Below are 19,507 nucleotides of genomic sequence, written 5' to 3' on the forward strand. Positions count from 1 at the left end.
ACCCATATAAGAGTGTTGGTACCACTATACTCTCGTACATTACCTTCTTTGCCTCCATGAATAACGTTCTTTGTCTCCAGATACCTCAATGCACCACTCACCTTTTTACCTTCATCAATTTAATGGTTTACTTCATCCTTCATAAACCCATCTGCTGACAAGTCAACTCCCAAATATCTGAAAACATTCACTTCTACCAACCCACTACCTAAACTCTTTTAACCAGGAAAACCTTTGAATATTAAAGGAATATAATCTCAGGTAATTAGATGAAATGCACTTTAAATAAATATGAAGAATAGGCATGCTACAGACTTCAAGATTCTTTACAAAAAGATCTGTCTACACCACTGCATTCCACAGAAGATTGACTTTTGAATAATCTCAAATTTTCATCAAAGGAAGTCTCTCTCATCTATACTTTAACTTAAAATATACACATGCACGATGTTTCTTTCATTATACCTTCTCACACAATGTGCGACATGCTAGCACTTACCTTAGTATTTGGAAATTTAGTCATATCACACATGTGGCACATCAGAGTTGCTCGAGGAATGATGACACTGGTGTCTTCCTGACCCTGAAACAACACAAGCATAAGCCATGGATTAGAAGGCAGTCGAGATGGATTTCTTATACAACTGTATGCAGTGCACAGAGATGTATACACCCAGTATGCACAAGTTTGAATACGTGGATACAGTAATGGGGTTGGCAAATTAAATAATCCCATACACACTAGACATAAAGAATGGCATGTCAAGAACTGTAATTACAGCATCTTTAAAAAACTTATAATGTAATAAATTAAAAAAAAATAAAGCACAAAGTTGCACCAGGAGTGTGAAATAAAAGTACTACTTCTCTATTACATCTATCCCATTTTCTGAAAGAAAATTAGACTTTAATATGTTAGCAGATCTAGTAATATATCTATACAACATTAATGTTTGGAAGTGATGAGGTAGTATGGAAAGATAAAAATTTCCCTCAAAACAGTTCCTGACATCTGTGAAACAGGGCAATAAGTGTGATACAGTAACTGAGTATGAGGAAGAAACAGAGTAAAATTGCTGGCTCTCACTACCTGATATAGGACTAGTAGGAGTCCACTAACCATCATACAACTGCTGTGAAATCACTGTTTGTGATTAGAGAGAGAGTTGGAGCTAACTTTTTAGGATAAAGAAGATGAAGACTGGAATAGTCAGTCAAATAACACTTTTAGCCTATGAAGGGACTGCTGTCATCAAACTTGATGTGTTTCACCTGCTAAGAAACCAACAATCATAATTATAATGATTTTCTGGAGCTTGGCAACATAAAAAATGAATTAGGATCCTGCACCCAGTCATGACTAGAAGGCTCGAGTTGAACCTTGTCTTAGATGACTAACCAACAAGTTTCTTTTATTTATTTACTTATTAACACATCAGCCATTTCCCACCAAGGTAGGGTGGCCTGAAAAAGAAAAATTTTCACCATCATTCACTCCATCACTGTCTTGCCAGAAGCACGCTTATACTAGTTATAAAACGGCAACATTAATACCCTTCCTTCAGAGTGCAGACACTGTAATTCCCATCTCCAGGACTTAAGTCCAGCCTGCCGGTTTCTCTGAATCCCTTCATAAATATTACCCTGCTCACACTCCAATAGCACGTCAAGTCCTAAAAACCATCTGTCTCCATTTGCTCCTAACACACTTACGCATGTTTGCCAGAAGTCCAAGCCCTTCACACACACAACCTCCTTTACCCCCTCCCCCCAACCTTTCCTAGGCCAACCTCTACCCCGCCTTCCCTCCACTACAGATTTATACTCTCTTGAAATCATTCTATTTTGTTACATCCTCTCGACATGTCTGACCCACCTCAACAACCCCTCCTCAGCCCTCTGGATAATAGCTTTGGTAATCTTGCACCTCCTTCTAATTTCCAAACTACAAATTCTCTGCATTATATTCACACCACACATTGCCCTCAGACACTACATCTCCACTGTCTCCAGCCTTCTCCTTGTTGCAACATTCACCACCCATGCTTTCTTTATCATATGAGGGTAGTTGAATAACCACAAATACTAACTACATGCCTGTAGGCATGCTTATGCCTACAAAATCTCCACCCCTTCTTCAGAGTGCAGGAACTGTACTTACCACCACCTTTATCTGTCTTGAAAAACAAATATAATTCACACGAACACAAAAATAAAATAGAACTACATGAACTGATGGCCATTACAGGCACATGGAGTATTTGTGGTGTTTCCATTACCTCATCTTCCTGACTCAGTGTTTTGCTGTTCTCTTGCTTGGTATGTTGCCTCTCCTGTTTAACCTGCTGCTTCTCTTCATTGATCTGCTGCTTCTCTTCCTGCTTGATCTGCTGCCCTTCTTCCTCTTCGAGCTGCTGCCCCTCTTCTTGTCTGATCTCCTCTTTGTCTTCTAACTCTACATCTTTCATCTCAGCATCATCTGCATCCACTTCCTTTTCAGATGCATCAGCAGAGTCACTGTGAAAATTACACTGTTAGTGATGCACAAAAATACATTCTCTGAATATGGTTGAAAAACCACTATGACATTCACAAACCTCGAGTAAATACTGGCTACCTCCTATATTCCTGAGTAATAAAATGTACACATGTAGGTAGTAGGTTGGTAGACAGCAACCACCCAGGGAAGTACTACCGTCCTGCCAGATGACTGTGAAACAGAAACCTGTAACTGTTTTGCATGATGGTAGGATTGCTGGTTTCTTTTTCTGTCTCATAAACACGCTAGATAACAGGGATATCTTGCTACTCCTACTTACACTTTGGTCACACTTCACAGACACGCACATGCATATATATATACATACATCTAGGTTTTTCTCCTTTTTCTAAATAGCTCTTGTTCCTCTTTATTTCTTCTATTGTCCATGGGGAAGTGGAAAAGAATCTTTCCTCCGTAAGCCATGCGTGTCGTATGAGGCGACTAAAATGCCGGGAGCAATGGGCTAGTAACCCCTTCTCCTGTAGACATTTACTAAAAAAGAGAAGAAGAAAAACTTTATAAAACTGGGATGCTTAAATGTGCGTGGATGTAGTGCGGATGACAAGAAACAGATGATTGCTGATGTTATGAATGAAAAGAAGTTGGATGTCCTGGCCCTAAGCGAAACAAAGCTGAAGGGGGTAGGGGAGTTTCGGTGGGGGAAAATAAATGGGATTAAATCTGGAGTATCTGAGAGAGTTAGAGCAAAGGAAGGGGTAGCAGTAATGTTGAATGATCAGTTATGGAAGGAGAAAAGAGAATATGAATGTGTAAATTCAAGAATTATGTGGATTAAAGTAAAGGTTGGATGCGAGAAGTGGGTCATAATAAGCGTGTATGCACCTGGAGAAGAGAGGAATGCAGAGGAGAGAGAGAGATTTTGGGAGATGTTAAGTGAATGTATAGGAGCCTTTGAACCAAGTGAGAGAGTAATTGTGGTAGGGGACCTGAATGCTAAAGTAGGAGAAACTTTTAGAGAGGGTGTGGTAGGTAAGTTTGGGGTGCCAGGTGTAAATGATAATGGGAGCCCTTTGATTGAACTCTGTATAGAAAGGGGTTTAGTTATAGGTAATACATATTTTAAGAAAAAGAGGATAAATAAGTATACAAGATATGATGTAGGGCAAAATGACAGTAGTTTGTTGGATTATGTATTGGTAGATAAAAGACTGTTGAGTAGACTTCAGGATGTACATGTTTATAGAGGGGCCACAGATATATCAGATCACTTTCTAGTTGTAGCTACACTGAGAGTAAAAGGTAGATGGGATACAAGGAGAATAGAAGCATCAGGGAAGAGAGAGGTGAAGGTTTATAAACTAAAAGAGGAGGCAGTTAGGGTAAGATATAAACAGCTATTGGAGGATAGATGGGCTAATGAGAGCATAGGCAATGGGGTCGAAGAGGTATGGAGTAGGTTTAAAAATGTAGTGTTAGTGTGTTCAGCAGAAGTTTGTGGTTACAGGAAAGTGGGTGCGGGAGGGAAGAGGAGCGATTGGTGGAATGATGATGTGAAGAGAGTAGTAAGGGAGAAAAAGTTAGCATATGAGAAGTTTTTACAAAGTAGAAGTGATGCAAGGAGGGAAGAGTATATGGAGAAAAAGAGAGAGGTTAAGAGAGTGGTGAAGCAATGTAAAAAGAGAGCAAATGAGAGAGTGGGTGAGATGTTATCAACAAATTTTGTTGAAAATAAGAAAAAGTTTTGGAGTGAGATTAATAAGTTAAGAAAGTCTCGAGAACAAATGGATTTGTCAGTTAAAAATAGGAGAGGAGAGTTATTAAATGGAGAGTTAGAGGTATTGGGAAGATGGAGGGAATATTTTGAGGAATTGTTAAATGTTGATGAAGATAGGGAAGCTGTGATTTCGTGTATAGGGCAAGGAGGAATAACATCTTGTAGGAGTGAGGAAGAGCCAGTTGTGAGTGTGGGGGAAGTTCGTGAGGCAGTAGGTAAAATGAAAGGGGGTAAGGCAGCCGGGATTGATGGGATAAAGACAGAAATGTTAAAAGCAGGTGGGGATATAGTTTTGGAGTGGTTGGTGCAATTATTTAATAAATGTATGGAAGAGGGTAAGGTACCTAGGGATTGGCAGAGAGCATGCATAGTTCCTTTGTATAAAGGCAAAGGGGATAAAAGAGAGTGCAAAAATTATAGGGGGATAAGTCTGTTGAGTATACCTGGCAAAGTGTATGGTAGAGTTATTATTGAAAGAATTAAGAGTAAGACGGAGAATAGGATAGCAGATGAACAAGGAGGCTTTAGGAAAGGTAGGGGGTGTGTGGACCAGGTGTTTACAGTGAAACATATAAGTGAACAGTATTTAGATAAGGCTAAAAGAGGTCTTTGTGGCATTTATGGATTTGGAAAAGGCGTATGACAGGGTGGATAGGGGGGCAATGTGGCAGATGTTGCAGGTGTATGGTGTAGGAGGTAGGTTACTGAAAGCAGTGAAGAGTTTTTACGAGGATAGTGAGGCTCAAGTTAGAGTATGTAGGAAAGAGGGAAATTTTTTCCCAGTACAAGTAGGCCTTAGACAAGGATGTGTGATGTCACCGTGGTTGTTTAATATATTTATAGATGGGGTTGTAAGAGAAGTAAATGCAAGGGTCTTGGCAAGAGGCGTGGAATTAAAAGATAAAGAATCACACAAAGTGGGAGTTGTCACAGTTGCTCTTTGCTGATGACACTGTGCTCTTGGGAGATTCTGAAGAGAAGTTGCAGAGATTGGTGGATGAATTTGGTAGGGTGTGCAAAAGAAAAAAATTGAAAGTGAATACAGGAAAGAGTAAGGTTATGAGGATAACAAAAAGATTGGGTGATGAAAGATTGGATATCAGATTGGAGGGAAAGAGTATGGAGGAGGTGAATGTATTCAGATATTTGGGAGTGGACATGTCAGTGGATGGGTCTATGAAAGATGAGGTGAATCATAGAATTGATGAGGGAAAAAGGGTGAGTGGTGCACTTAGGAGTCTGTGGAGACAAAGAACTTTGTCCTTGGAGGCAAAGAGGGGAATGTATGAGAGTATAGTTTTACCAACGCTCTTATATGGGTGTGAAGCATGGGTGATGAATGTTGCAGCGAGGAGAAGGCTGGAGGCAGTGGAGATGTCATGTCTGAGAGCAATGTGTGGTGTGAATATAATGCAGAGAATTCGCAGTTTGGAAGTTAGGAGGAGTGGCGGGATTACCAAAACTGATGTCCAGAGGGCTGAGGAAGGGTTGTTGAGGTGGTTCGGACATGTGGAGAGAATGGAGCGAAACAGAATAACTTCAAGAGTGTATCAGTCTGTAGTGGAAGGAAGGCGGGGTAGGGGTCGGCCTAGGAAAGGTTGGAGGGAGGGGGTAAAGGAGGTTTTGTGTGCGAGGGGCTTGGACTTCCAGCAGGCATGCGCGAGCGTGTTTGATAGGAGTGAATGGAGACAAATGGTTTTTAATACTTGACGTGCTGTTGGAGTGTGAGCAAAGTAACATTTATGAAGGGGTTCAGGGAAACCGGCAGGCCGGACTTGAGTCCTGGAGATGGGAAGTACAGTGCCTGCACTCTGAAGGAGGGGTGTTAATGTTGTAGTTTAAAAACTGTAGTGTAAAGCACCCTTCTGGCAAGACAGTGATGGAGTGAATGATGGTGAAAGTTTTTCTTTTTTGGGCCACCCTGCCTTGGTGGGAATCGGCCAGTGTGATAATAAAAAAAAAAATAATGTAGTTTTAAAGACACCATGAAGGAACCCCAATGGAAGTAAGTCGTCTTGACTTTTTTCGGGTTATCTTAGATAATTTACACTATGCAAGATAATTGTATTTGTGTGTACCTGTGCCTTAATTAACTTACTTAACTTTCAATAAACTACCATGGAGCACTAACCACTCTTCTCCTTCCAAAGTCTTCAATAAATCCACACGAGTCACTAACCACTCCTTCCTTTTAAAGCCTTCAATAAATCACCATGGGTTACTAACCCCCTCTCATAAACCTTCAATAAACCACCATGGGGCACTAACCCACTCTCATAAAACCTTCAATAAACTACTGTGGGGCACTACCCATTTCTCCCACAAGCTCTAATGAACCATTGCAGGACCTTCAGGAGCACTAAAACCTCCAAAAACCTTCAAAACACATCTTCAGATCTAAAAAAAAAAAAAAAAAAAAAAAAAAAAAACACCTTAAGAACTTCAAAGAAACCCACTCCTGCAGCCTTGCCATCTACAATTCCAAGCAGATGTTCATAAAAATTAAAACATACTCGCACATCTTTGCCCACTATAACGTTCACCTTAACAGAGTATTTAAACTCACTGTGTGTGTGTGTGTGTGTGTGTGTGTGTGTGTGTGTGTGTGTGTGTGTGTGTGTGTGTGTGTGTGTGTGTGTGTGTGTGTGTACACTCTCCTAGTTGTGGTTGCAGGGGTCGAGTCACGGCTCTTGGCCCCGTGTGCGTATAGTCACCTATTTGTGGTTGCAGGGGTCGAGCCATAGCTCCTGGCCCCGCCTCTTCACTGATTCCTACTAGGTCATCTCTCGACATGCGTGTACATGTGTGCCTGTGCGTGTGCGCGCATATACATGTGCATGTGTGTGCGCATGTGTGTGAGCATATGCGTGTGTGTGTGTGTGTGTGTGTGTGTGTGTGTGTGTGTGTGTGTGTGTGTGTGTGTGTGTAAACAGGTGATATAGGTCTATTATTACAGGTCCTTGATAACATGAGAAATCACGAGAGCATCTGGAATTTCACTATTTCTTTCACAGTGGTTGTTTTGCATATATATATATATGTACTGGCATATTATAAACTTCCCAAGTGAGAAGGAAAAAAAAAATTTAATGTATTCTTTTTTCCTCAAGTAGGTCTCCAGCAGGATAATTACTCAGTCAAATACAAATGTAATAAATAGTATGCCAAATGGTTGTAACTATGACCATAATTTTTTAAGGGGTGGAGGGGTAAGCCAGCGGAAAGTCTCGGTCAAATGACCAAAAGCTCCAACAGCAGGTCATCATCTAACTAAGACCCACATCAGGAAATGCTAGTCCTGTTTCCTGACAAACCTCACCTAACCTAACCTGTAATAAATACAGTATGGGTGGAAACATTAGGACATGTTTCCCTAAGACACCTGTTCACCTGGGTACCTGGGTGCTGATCAACTGGTATGGGTCACATCCTGGGGACAAAATTGACCTAATTTGCCCGAAACGCTCTGCATAACAAGGGGCTTTGTATATAGTAGTATGTCATTGATGTCAGCTATGGCCTGTATACCATGTATATGTACTTGTAGAAATAAAGATCATTTATTTATTTATAGAGGAAATTTGAGTAATAAAATGACCGCAAACAAACCAAGGAACAGATGGGATTTGAACCCATAGCCAGTGCGTAAGCCACTCTGCCAGTTGACTACAATACGTAGTTGGAAGAATATCATTAGAGTCAGCCAGCTGGCCTGTGAGTTTTAGAACTCACCATGGATTCAGTCCCCACCCATTCCATAGTTTGGAAATTTTAGACAAAATTTTGATCTATCCTCTAACATTTCTCAGATATGATAATGGGCCAGTATGGACAAAAATGTTGCTTAAGGTTTCTTGTATAATATGTGGGTTATTTGTGAATGAATTATCAAATCTTTCCCACTGAATGAAATGTGAAATTCTTGGCTGGAGTACTTGAATGTACAGTGGTACCCGAGTTTCGAACTTTCTTCGTTCCAGAAGGCTGTTCAAGTGCCGTTACCAAACGAATTTGTTCCCATAAGGAATAATGTAAATTAGATTAGTCCGTTTCAGACCCCCAAAAATACACTTACAAAAGCACGTACACTAATACACTTACATAACTGGTTGAGATGGGAGCAGTTTGAAACTCGGGGTGCCACTGTACTTGCTCAGTTCATAAAAATGCCAAAAATATCTTTTTTTGCTTCACTTTATACTAATTCCACTACAGCTAAAAACTGTTTCAACTGAGAAACACTACACCATTCTGAGATAATAGTATACAATAATATATTTATTGTATGGCATGTTTTTAAACCAAAAAGGAACAAAGAGGTACCTGAAAATTGTGCAGTGTTTATAATATATCCTGTAATACAGTAATTGTAACACACAATAAAGTATTATATTAGATGGTCCCAAGAATGAGGGTTGTAAACCGCAAGTTGTGGACAAGGTCATTCTGCGGAGAAAACACATCAGACAATGGCAATCATGAGAGGTCAAGAAATGCTGTAATTATACTATTATTATTTTTTATAGAGAAATCAATTCAATGTGAAGTAAAGGAAGATTACAGTAAACACACACACATAATCACAGATTTGTAAATCCCTAGGTAAATCCCCTCCAAATTAACCAACATACAACATGTTGATGCATGAGGCACACAGGTGAGCCACTTGAAGACAGAGAGAGATTACTAATCTCCAGAAGCATGTTCCACAACAGTGGTTGAGAAGCTTTACCTAGGCAACACTACCACAGTAAGTGGGCTTAACTCAGTTTATGTTCTTGGAATTCAGAGGTTTGACAAGAGTCGGTTGAGAGCAACACATCGTGTAAGAGCTTACCTCTGTTTCCTGTCAGCATCAGCAGGAGGACCGCTCTCTTCAGCTGAGGCCCTCTCCTGCTCCCCTTCTTTTACTTCTGTTGCTGAAACTTTTTTCTCACTGTCTTTGCTCTCCTTTTTTTCAGGTTGAGGCATTTCTAGCCGGGCCATTTCAATCTTTCTTAACTGGGATTTTGACATCTTTCGATAATCCATAGGAGCCTTAGCATAGCCACTGCTGCCCCTGTAGCCCTTCACTATGCGAAAGTCACGCTGGTTATACTTGTGCATGGGTGGTGATCGCACCCCATCCTGTGGAAGACACTCACCACTCAGTTATCCCGCAGCATTCACAGACCTCCATGCAGAGCCTCTTTGAGGGAACACACATCCCATATTTACACAAGGCTCTGATGCTCACCCCACTGAGCAGTGCTTGGTGATAGTGCAGTGTACTATCACCTATACTGGGACTACCACAACACCAATCTTCCACCTCTCTCAGATTTTGTGAAAGCACGACATATTTAAATATTTTTTTTAACAATGTAGTGGCTTTTACCACATTCCTTAGGTTATTTTAAAGAGGAATCATGAGCACTGATTGTTAAAGTTTTCAAGAACGTGGAAAACCTTAAGTTACAAAGAATCAGCATCACACACTTATCAAACAGTTATCGAGGTATCATGATCACGAGTTATATACAAAGCTTGACATTGAAATGAATCAGTGGGGAATAAAAGATTGAAAATCAATAAGTCATAAGCTTTGCTTCAAGTGTATTAGTACTAAAATACGACTAAGGCATGTGATAATTTTGTGTACAACAAAACAGAAGAAAGAAATGCATGTAGTAATGGTGTGCAGGACTATAGCAGGTTGTAGTTTATCCCGTTGGACAGTAGAAGTAAACTAAATTAATAAATACAGATGCTATATAAGGATAGTACCTCATTCCAGACTCATGCAACATGTCACAATGGGAAAAATAACATGACACCACATTCCTTGCATAATGTGGACTACCACTCACCCAGTCCATGTGTCTCATCTTCCTAGGAGAACCATCATACCAGTTGCTGCGACCAATGCCTCCAGATGAATTCTGCGACTGTGTATCAAAAATGTTTTGTTTATGTCAAATATGGTACAGCCGTGGAATGAGCAATTAATATTAACGATGAGTCAAACCACTTTACTTATTTCTAAACCCTTGTATATAAAGTAGTTTTCCAAAGCTGATCTTAACTACTTTCCTCTATGCCATAATACTTTATGCAGCACTTCAGCTACTACCAGCATGTGATCCTTTGTGTATTAAATAGAGCATACAACCTAGCTCTGGTAAGCTGGTAAATGCTTAACCTGATATACCATAATTCTTTCACCTGTTATGACACTGTGTTGTTATCTGACAAATAAACTGCTACCACCAATTTCAGCACACTGTACCACTATTTCTATTCAACCTCCAATGACCTAGCAAGCAATTCAATTCACCCAATCTGGGTTTTCTCCCAACGTATATTTTCATATATTTGCGCACCTCTGGCAAGACAGTGATAGTGTAAATGATGGTGAAAGTGTTTCCTTTTCGAGGCACCCCTCCCTCAGTGGGAGATGTTTAGTATTAAAATATATAACTATATACTATATGGTCACCCTGCCTCGGTGGAATACAGCCAGCTCATTGAAAAAACAAAAAATATGTGAGCAACATAATATTTTGTGAAGGGATTCAGGTAAACTGGTTAGTCAGACTCTCACCTGGAGGTGGGAAGTACAATGCCTGCACTCTAAAGGATGGGTTTGCGATATCTGCTGTTAGGAGGGACATCTAAAATGTCATATATGCGCACCCCTAGGAAGACAGTGACAGTGTGCATGACGGTGAGTTTCCTTTTTTTTGGGGGGCCCCCCCCTGCTTTGGTGGGAAACAGCCAGTGTTTAAAATATATATATATACAGCCACTACATACTTCACAACCTCAATCTTAAGTTTCCTATGTTAAAATATCTTAATTACTGACCCAGCGTGCCACTAATACACTTGCCTACAAGCGTTATTAAATTTTCCCCAGGAACACAAGTGTCCAGGTTATTCCTAAACATGGACATCACATATAATTTCCCATCTGAAGCAATTATGAAGCAATTTTCCAGTGAATTTTTCCTTGCCCTAGTAGTAATTACAACAATCCACTTTTTTCCTTGGATCAGACAGATTAACTCCCATTCTTCAAGTGCTGTACTACCACTACAGGATTAAGAGCTCTACCATAATGATGATAGTAATAATGTCTATATTTCAGTTTTTGAAATATAGATGCTCCTCACTTTACGAGGATCTGACTTATGATAGTTCAACTTAATGATGGTGCAATGACGATTTACATTCATTCAGTACTGTACTTGTATTCATTAATTTACTTTTCAATACTGGTATTCAGTTACAGCAATTGTTTTTTATTTAATTATTCAGTGACAGTAGTTATTTATTTATTGAATCTTATATTTATTTTCAACATATTTTCAACTTGCGATGGGTTCATCGGAACAAAACCCCATCCTGAGTAAGGAGCATCCATGCTATATGAATCAAGTGCCCAAATAGCCCACTCTAAATTGTGAATAAATACACTTACTGAGGCCAGGACTGCATTCACAATGCTCATGGCAATTTCACTCTCCTTGCCTCTCAGTTGACTAAGAGGATTGTAGAAGTCTGAAGCTCTACCTCGATCCATGTGGCCACTGCCTGAGCCAGACCCTCTGTTCCAGCTGCCGCCCTGATTTCTACCCCCTGGTCCATCTCGGAACCTAATTGTTAGGAAAAAAAGAAAAAAAAAAAAAAGTTAAATACAGTGGACCCCTGGTTTACGATATTATTTCATTCCAGAAGTATGTTCAGGTGCCAGTACTGACCGAATTTGTTCCCATAATAAATATTGTGAATTAGATTAGTCCATTTCAGATCCCCAAACATACACATACAAACGCACTTACATAAATACACTTACATAATTGGTCGTATTGGGAGCTGATCGTAAACCGGGGGTCCACTGTACAGTGGACCCTCGACTAACGCTATTAATCTGTTCCTGAGAGCTCATCGTTAGTCAAAATTATCGTTAGTCAAGTTAATTTTCCCCATAAGAAATAATGGAAATCAAATTAATCCGTGTAGGACACCCCAAAGTATGAAAAAAAATTGTTTTTACCACATGAAATATTAATTTTTATACACACAAACTGAAGAAGACATGCACAGTTACATGACACTTACCTTTATTGAAGATCTGGTGATGATTGATGGGATGGGAGGAGGGGAGAGTGTTGATGGTCTTAGTGTTTAGAAGGGGAATCCCCTTCCATTAGGACTTGAGGGGGCAAGTCCTTTTCCAGGGTTACTTCCCTTCCCTTTAAATCTCTCAAAGCAACCTTTGCTGGCCTTAAATTCACTCACATCACCACTAGTTGCTGGCATTTTTTTAATTAAATTGTCATGCAACTTCCTAGCCTTTTCACGTATGATCGCTTGAGAGATGCTGTCTCCTGCTATCTGTTTTTCGTTTATCCACACCAATAACAGTCTCTCAACATCTTCGAGTACTTGCGATCTCAGTTTCGAAAACATAGTTGCACCTTCGGCAAGAACAGCTTCCTTGATTGCCGTTTTCTTGCCCACAATAGTAGCGATGGTTGATTGGGGTTTTGTGTACAACCTGGCCAGCTCGGAGACACGCACTCCACTTTCATACTTAGCAATGATCTCTTTCTTCATATCCATAGTTATTCTCACCCTTTTTGCTGTATGGTCGGTACTAGAAGCTTTCTTGGGGCCCATGGTGACTTATTTTGCAGGTGCAATCACTAAAGAGGCTGTGATAATATGAAATGTTCCGATTGTATGCTTGGAAGTGATCGCTGTGGCTGGCTGGCTTGTAAACACTGGCCAGAAGTGGACGCGTCTCAGATGGAACGAATATTGTTGGTTGAGTTTTTTAGCGCTAGTCAAGGCAAAATTTTTGCGTTAAAATGTATCACGTCGGATTTATCGTTAATCGATGCCATCGTTGGTCGAGGGTCCACTGTACCTAGTTGCCTAGACTCTCAAGGTATATTTAACCCCTTCTGAATAAATGATATTATACTACATCAGTGAAAAGCAATGTTAAATGGAGTCTGTTTTTTTTTTTTTAATAATAAAGGAAGGCCTCACTTATACAGCAGGTTAGATTCTGCGCTACTACTGTAAAGTGAAAATCACTGTAAAGTGAATCACAGCCACTTTTCACTTTCAAAGCCTGAAAACATATTTACACTATCATATATTAAGTGAGCAATATAGCTATGACTAAAAAATGCATATACAGTATACATTACTCACCCTAAAAATATTTTCATTCTTAACTCACAGTGAGTGGTGAACACACTTATTGTAGGAGGTTTGAATAAATGAAGACTGAGTATAACTGAAAACTGCTTTATTAGCAAACACTGTATTGTATTAGTGAATGTTGTAAAGCAAAGCAATGTAAAGCAGGGTCTGCCTGTATTACTGTCATATCTGCACACCTCTAGCAAGACGGTGATAATGTGAATGATGGTGAAAGTGTTTCTTTTTCAGGTCGCCTTGCCTCGGTGGGAGATGGCCAGCGTGATTAAAAAAAAATTACTGTACTGTGATGACACAATCTCTAACCTTTTTGTATGTTTTTTATCAAGTGAAGCCCAGTAACACATTGCACTTGTATGATTATTATTACAATAATTCTCTGGTGGCCTGGTAGTTAACGCTCTCGCTTCACACGGTGAGGGCTTGGGTTCAATTCCCAGCCAGAGTAGAAACATTGGACGTGTTTCTTTCCACCTGTTGTCTATGTTCCCCATCAGTAAAATGGGTACCTGGGTGTTAGTCGACTGGTGTGGGTCGCATCCTGGGACACTGACCTAAGGAGGCCTGGTCACAGACCGGGCCACAGGGGCGCTGACCCCCGGAACTCTCTCCAGGTAATCTCCAGGTAAACTTTAAATTACACTAAAAATAACTTGTACATCACCAACATTATATTATCGACCTTATGTCATAATATTCTTAAATCCTCCATTAACCCTTTCAGGCTTTCAGACGTACTAGTACAGCTTACGCACCAGGGTTTTTGACGTACTCCTGCAGCACACAGTGCGTAATGAGAAAAAAAAAACTTTGACCGTGTTTTTGGATTAAAACAGCGACTTTGCACTGTATTTTCGTTGGTATTTATTGTTGTATTCTAGTTTTCCTAGTCTCATTTTATAAAATGGAAGACATATTACAGAAATTGACATGATTTTAACTGGTTTTACAATGAAAAGTACCTTGAAACTGAGCTCAAAGTTGCAGAAATGTTCAATTTTTACCAAAGTTCAAAAGTAAACAAATCATGCTAAGCGTTCAATACACGTCAACTGGTGAGTCTAATATTCTTTCACAAGTGCGATGATATTATTTATACCATTTCTACACTAATGCAGTAGTCTGCATAACAGTAAATCTTCTATTTTTTGAGAGAATAAAAATTCAAAGTGGAAAGCAAAAGAATGTAAGAGGGGCATGGGGACATGACTAATGAACAGAGGAAATGTTATTTTAGTGCCAGGAATGTCTTTCTTGTTTATTCTGGACCCTATTTGGAAATTGGCATCTTTTGAAATTTGTGTGAAATTGGCAAAATTGCTAAATTCTGACCACTGTATTGGATAGTTGAAATCGGTAAATGGGTGGTTTCTAGTATTTATTCGATAGAAAAAATGGAGTTCTAGCGAAATAGTTATGATTTTTGTTGACTAGTACACTGGAATTGGCTGAAAATAGGGCTCAAAGTAGGCAAAATCGCCGATGTGTAAACATCGTCGAGACCGCTAACTTCACGAGAGCATAATTCCGTAAGTTTTCCATCAAATTTCATACTTTTGTTGTCATTATAATCAGGAAAAGATTCTCTATCATTTCATAAGAAAAAATAATTTTTTTTTAAATTTGGGCAACCCTGAGAACAAGTCTGGGAGAGGGCCTGGGGACCCTGAAACGGTTAATAGTAGTACTAGACATTTTTGTTTTGTTCGTACAGTAACAAGTATTGTACAGTGGAACCCAGGTGTCAGAACTTAATTGGTTCCTAGGTCGAGTTCAAACTGCGAAAAGTTTGATGTCTGAAACAGTATTTCCCAGGCTTTAATTATCAGCCTCACACACTAAAGGACATTGAACTGACTCTTCCAAAAGTCTCTGAGAGTTAGGCCAATGTTAGAGGTCACGTCTAAGCACTTTTAAGATGTGTAAAGTTTTTTCAATTTTGTTTGGACTCCAGAAAATTTTTCAAAGACCAGGTCACTTTTTTCTGAACAAATCTGTTCAGACTCCGAATTGTTATAGATTTGGTACATTCAAACGACGTTCCACTGTATACATGTATTCAATTTGCATATAAATTAGTCTACGACCCTTTTTGAAAATACTCAGTATATGAATTAAAACTGCTAGACAAAGACTTGTCCAAAATGCTGTACAGAAAGAGGGTCTTGTCAAAATTTGCTCATATGTGGAATTTGGTGTTATATCGTCATTTGAATTCACATGTATTTTTTGCAAATGAACATCTTACTGCATTTCTTGTGATGTTAAAAGCACGGACCCACCTGTTCTGGCCATAGCCTCTGTCTCTGTAACCTCCAGATCCTTCATGTCTGCCTCCTCTGTCGTTCCACTTGTATCTATCACGGTCATAACTGCCTCCACCACGTCCATAGCCTCGCCCACCACCACCACTCTCTCGTCCTCCCCGGCCAAACCCACCACGGCCTCGTCCCCTGTGGGTTAAGAAAGTAGTGCACAAATATCCAAAAGGAAAGTTAATATTACAAAGGATACTGTGTAAAGGAAGGCTCCTACTCATGAGAATCACAACCAACATTAACAATTAAACATGCTTGGTAAGAGTAACTAACCTGTTGTTAGGTAAGACACATGCAACAGTTAGGTATCTTTATTTCAAAACGTTTCGCCTACACAGCAGGCTTCATCAGTCGAGTACAGAAAAGTTGGTAGAAGCAGAAGAGATGTGAAGACAATGTAATCAGTCCATCACCCTTGAAGACAGTTTTGAGGTGATCAGTCCCTCAGCCTGGAGAAGAGCATATGTTCCATAGTCTAAAAATGTGAAGTTGAAGTGGCAGTATGGAGCCTTATATATTGTCAGGTGAGCTGTAGGCCACTAGCAGAAGAAAGAATTTAATCATTAAGAGGCCACATCCCTCTCAAGTCCAACCTTTCTCACTTACAGAAGTTGTTCAAGGTGTTTTCAGTTCTGTACCAAGATACCATTGTGTTGCAGTGTCTGACAGAGTGAATATTACTACTAGTAGCTTACATCTCACCTCCTGACAATATATAACGCTTCATACTGTCACTTCAACTTCACATTGTCTCAGACTATGGAATAAATACTCTTCTCCAGGCTGAAGGACTGACCACCTCAAAACTACGTTTTCAAGGGTGATGGACTGATTACGTCATCTTCACATCTCTTCTGCTTCTACCAACTTTTCTGTACTTGACTAAATAAGCCTACTGTATAGGCAAAACATTTCAAAATAAAGATACCTAACTGTTGCACGTGTCTTACATAACAACCTTTTGGTATTTTAAAGCATTAAGCATTTAACAGTAACTAACCTGTAACGAACACCACCTCGGTCATCACCATAACCATCCTTCTTATAAGCTGGCATCCTGTCAATAAAAAATAAAGCACACAATCATTTAGGACACACAGCAACCTAACTTAACCATTGGACATACAGAATACATGAAATGACCTACCTTTCTTTTAATTTGTGTCTACGGCTTATATAAAGAGAAAAATGTCAAACTTTAGTAGATGTACAATACTGTGTGATATATATGGCTATAATTTCAGAATTTTTTTTCCTCATGAGCTTCTCACTTTTCATAGAGTGCAAGTAAGTTTATTAAGTACAGGTACTCATAAGTACAATTATCATACCTGGAGTAAACCTGGAGATGGTTTCAGGGGTAAATGCCCCCATGGCCCGGTCTGTGACCAAGCCTCATGGTAGATCAGGGCCTGATCAACCAGGCTGTTACTGTTGGCAGCACGCAAACTGACATATGAACCACAGCCCGGCTGGTCAGGAACTTACTTTAGGTGCTTGCCAAGAGACTTCATGAAGACAGCCAGGGGTCTACTGGTAATCCCCCGTATGTATGCTGGGAAGCTGTTGAATAGTCTTGGGCCCCTGACACTTACCGTGTTGTCTCTTATCTTGCTAGTGGCGTCCCTGCTTTTCATTGCGGGGATGTTGCATTGTCTGCCGAGTCTTTTGCTTTCATAGGGGGTGATTTTCATGTGCACGTTTGGTACTATTCCCTCTAGGATATGCAAAACAACCACAGGGGGAGATGATAACCTTAAGTTAGTCTTAAGTTTGCCCGAAATGCTCTGTGTGTATTAAGAGGCGTTCTGCATCTACACCTAAATAAGTAAGTTTATTCAGGTACAGGTACAAATACAGTTACATAAATTATCATACATAGCAGCATATGTGTAGATTACCCAGGATAACCCAAAAAAGTCAGTCAAAGTGACTTATTTCCAATGGGGTCCTTTACCTTTGTAAAAAGCAATGTATCACGCTGAAATGTAGTAGTAGTAGGTAAAGTAAAGTGAGTAAAGTAGTAAGTAAAGTAAGAAAGTAAAGTAAGAAAGTAAGAAAGTAAAGTAAGAACGTAAAGTAAGAAAGTAAAGTAAGAACGTAAAGTAAGAAAGTAAAGTAAGAACGTAAAGTAAGAACGTAAAGTAAGAAAGTAAAGTAAGAAAGTAAAGTAAGAATGTAAAGTAAGAAAGTAAAGTAAGAACGTAAAGTAAGAAAGTAAAGTAAGAACGTAAAGTAAGAAAGTAAAGTAAGAAAGTAAAGTAAGAAAGTAAAGTAAGAAAGTAAAGTAAGAAAGTAAGAAAGTAAAGTAAGAACGTAAAGTAAGAAACTAAAGTAAGAAAGTAAAGTAAGAAAGTAAAGTAAGAAAGTAAAGTAAGAAAGTAAAGTAAGAAAGTAAAGTAAGAACGTAAAGTAAGAAAAGTAAAGTTAGTTAGCTAAATTTGCCTGAAATGCTGTGCATAACAAGGGGCTTTCAGCATGCACATCTAAATATCCCCCATCTCTGTAGAAACATTGTATTATGCTGAAATATAGATTATTATTACTATCAGTGACTCCTACGAGGCCATGACTGAAGACCTTCCCTACAGGAGCAGTGACGTGTTCTATGGCTCTTGATCCAAGCAACTGCATTCATTCTCCCTGTCCCTGGATGTAATATAACTACATCTCAATTCCCCTCAAGGCATGTATAACCTCTACAACCAACGTTTCCCATTATTAAAATAAAATAAAATGGCGGAGACTCTCTCTCTCATCTCCTGCACCATTCACCTGTCATCTGCACCTTCATGGAGTTCTTACTTACCTAAAATAAACAGATTCTGTTTCTTCGCGCTACAAGTTCAATTACAAATTCTTCTGTGTCTTCTGGAGCACCACAGTAAAAGTTCTTGAGGGTTTTAGTCACAACCTCCACGAGGATGATGTTGTTGTTGTTGCTGCTGCTGGACTGGAGGTTTGTGACGGTCCTAGTACTGTATCTTAGCTCCTCCCTCTCCCAGGGATAAAACCTGCTGTTGGGTTGAAGGGTCCTGACCTTCCTTGTAACGTTCCTCTGTACTGTAGTAGGTTCGCTGGTCTTGTCTCGGCCCGGGTCTTTTCCAGATGGTGATCCTGCTAATGTCCCTCAACTCCTCTGTTTTAACCCCTCAAGGGAGGTTTCTTGATGCTGGTGAGAGGCTCTTGATGTAGGGAATTGGATCTATGCTCCGGTTCCCTGAATTGAGTCTGAATACCTTCAGGTCTAGCACTCCCCCATAATTATAATAATAATATAATTATTATAATCAAGGAGGAAGCGCTAAACCATGATTATAATAATAATCCTCTGTCTTATATATTAAGCTGCTGTTGGGTTGTGACGGTCATAGCACCGTCTCTCAACTCCTCCCAGTCCCATAGTTAAAACTGATGTTGGGTTGAAGGGTTGTGATGGTCCTCAACCCCAGTGCTGTTGCTGGTTAATAGTTGGCTAAATGGATGGAACCTCTATGCTTCTCATTCTTCAGACGCTATTTGACACCTAAGAGTTTAGCGCTCCCCGTGATTACAGTAACTTCACTGGAACAATGATGTGGATGACGGTGTTCAATTAACCACAAGAGATGATTCAAGTGTCAACCATTATTATTCATTTTGTTATATTTTGTTCCCTCTAGGGAGGTTCCTTGACACTGGCGAGGGACTCTGATCT

The 19,507-nt window shown here is 39.7% G+C and overlaps 1 protein-coding gene across 1 annotated transcript in view; it reads right to left on the reverse strand.

Moving 5' to 3' along the window:
* The window catches only part of LOC128698518 (glutamic acid-rich protein), a 32,330-nt gene extending 13,551 nt beyond the window's left edge, over positions 1–18,779 (reverse strand). The window contains exons 1-8 of the mRNA XM_053790776.2: positions 18,620–18,779; positions 16,811–16,867; positions 15,775–15,945; positions 11,739–11,913; positions 10,127–10,204; positions 9,115–9,404; positions 2,280–2,517; positions 500–583 (exon numbers count right to left, since the gene is read on the reverse strand). Coding sequence (XP_053646751.1) covers positions 500–583; positions 2,280–2,517; positions 9,115–9,404; positions 10,127–10,204; positions 11,739–11,913; positions 15,775–15,945; positions 16,811–16,866 — 1,092 coding nt within the window. The 5' untranslated portion in view covers position 16,867; positions 18,620–18,779. The remainder of the gene's footprint in view (positions 1–499; positions 584–2,279; positions 2,518–9,114; positions 9,405–10,126; positions 10,205–11,738; positions 11,914–15,774; positions 15,946–16,810; positions 16,868–18,619) is intronic.
* Between the last annotated feature and the right edge of the window lie 728 nt (positions 18,780–19,507).

This window comes from Cherax quadricarinatus, chromosome 88, assembly GCF_038502225.1.
Source record: "Cherax quadricarinatus isolate ZL_2023a chromosome 88, ASM3850222v1, whole genome shotgun sequence".
In the NCBI taxonomy this organism is placed as follows: domain Eukaryota; kingdom Metazoa; phylum Arthropoda; class Malacostraca; order Decapoda; family Parastacidae; genus Cherax; species Cherax quadricarinatus.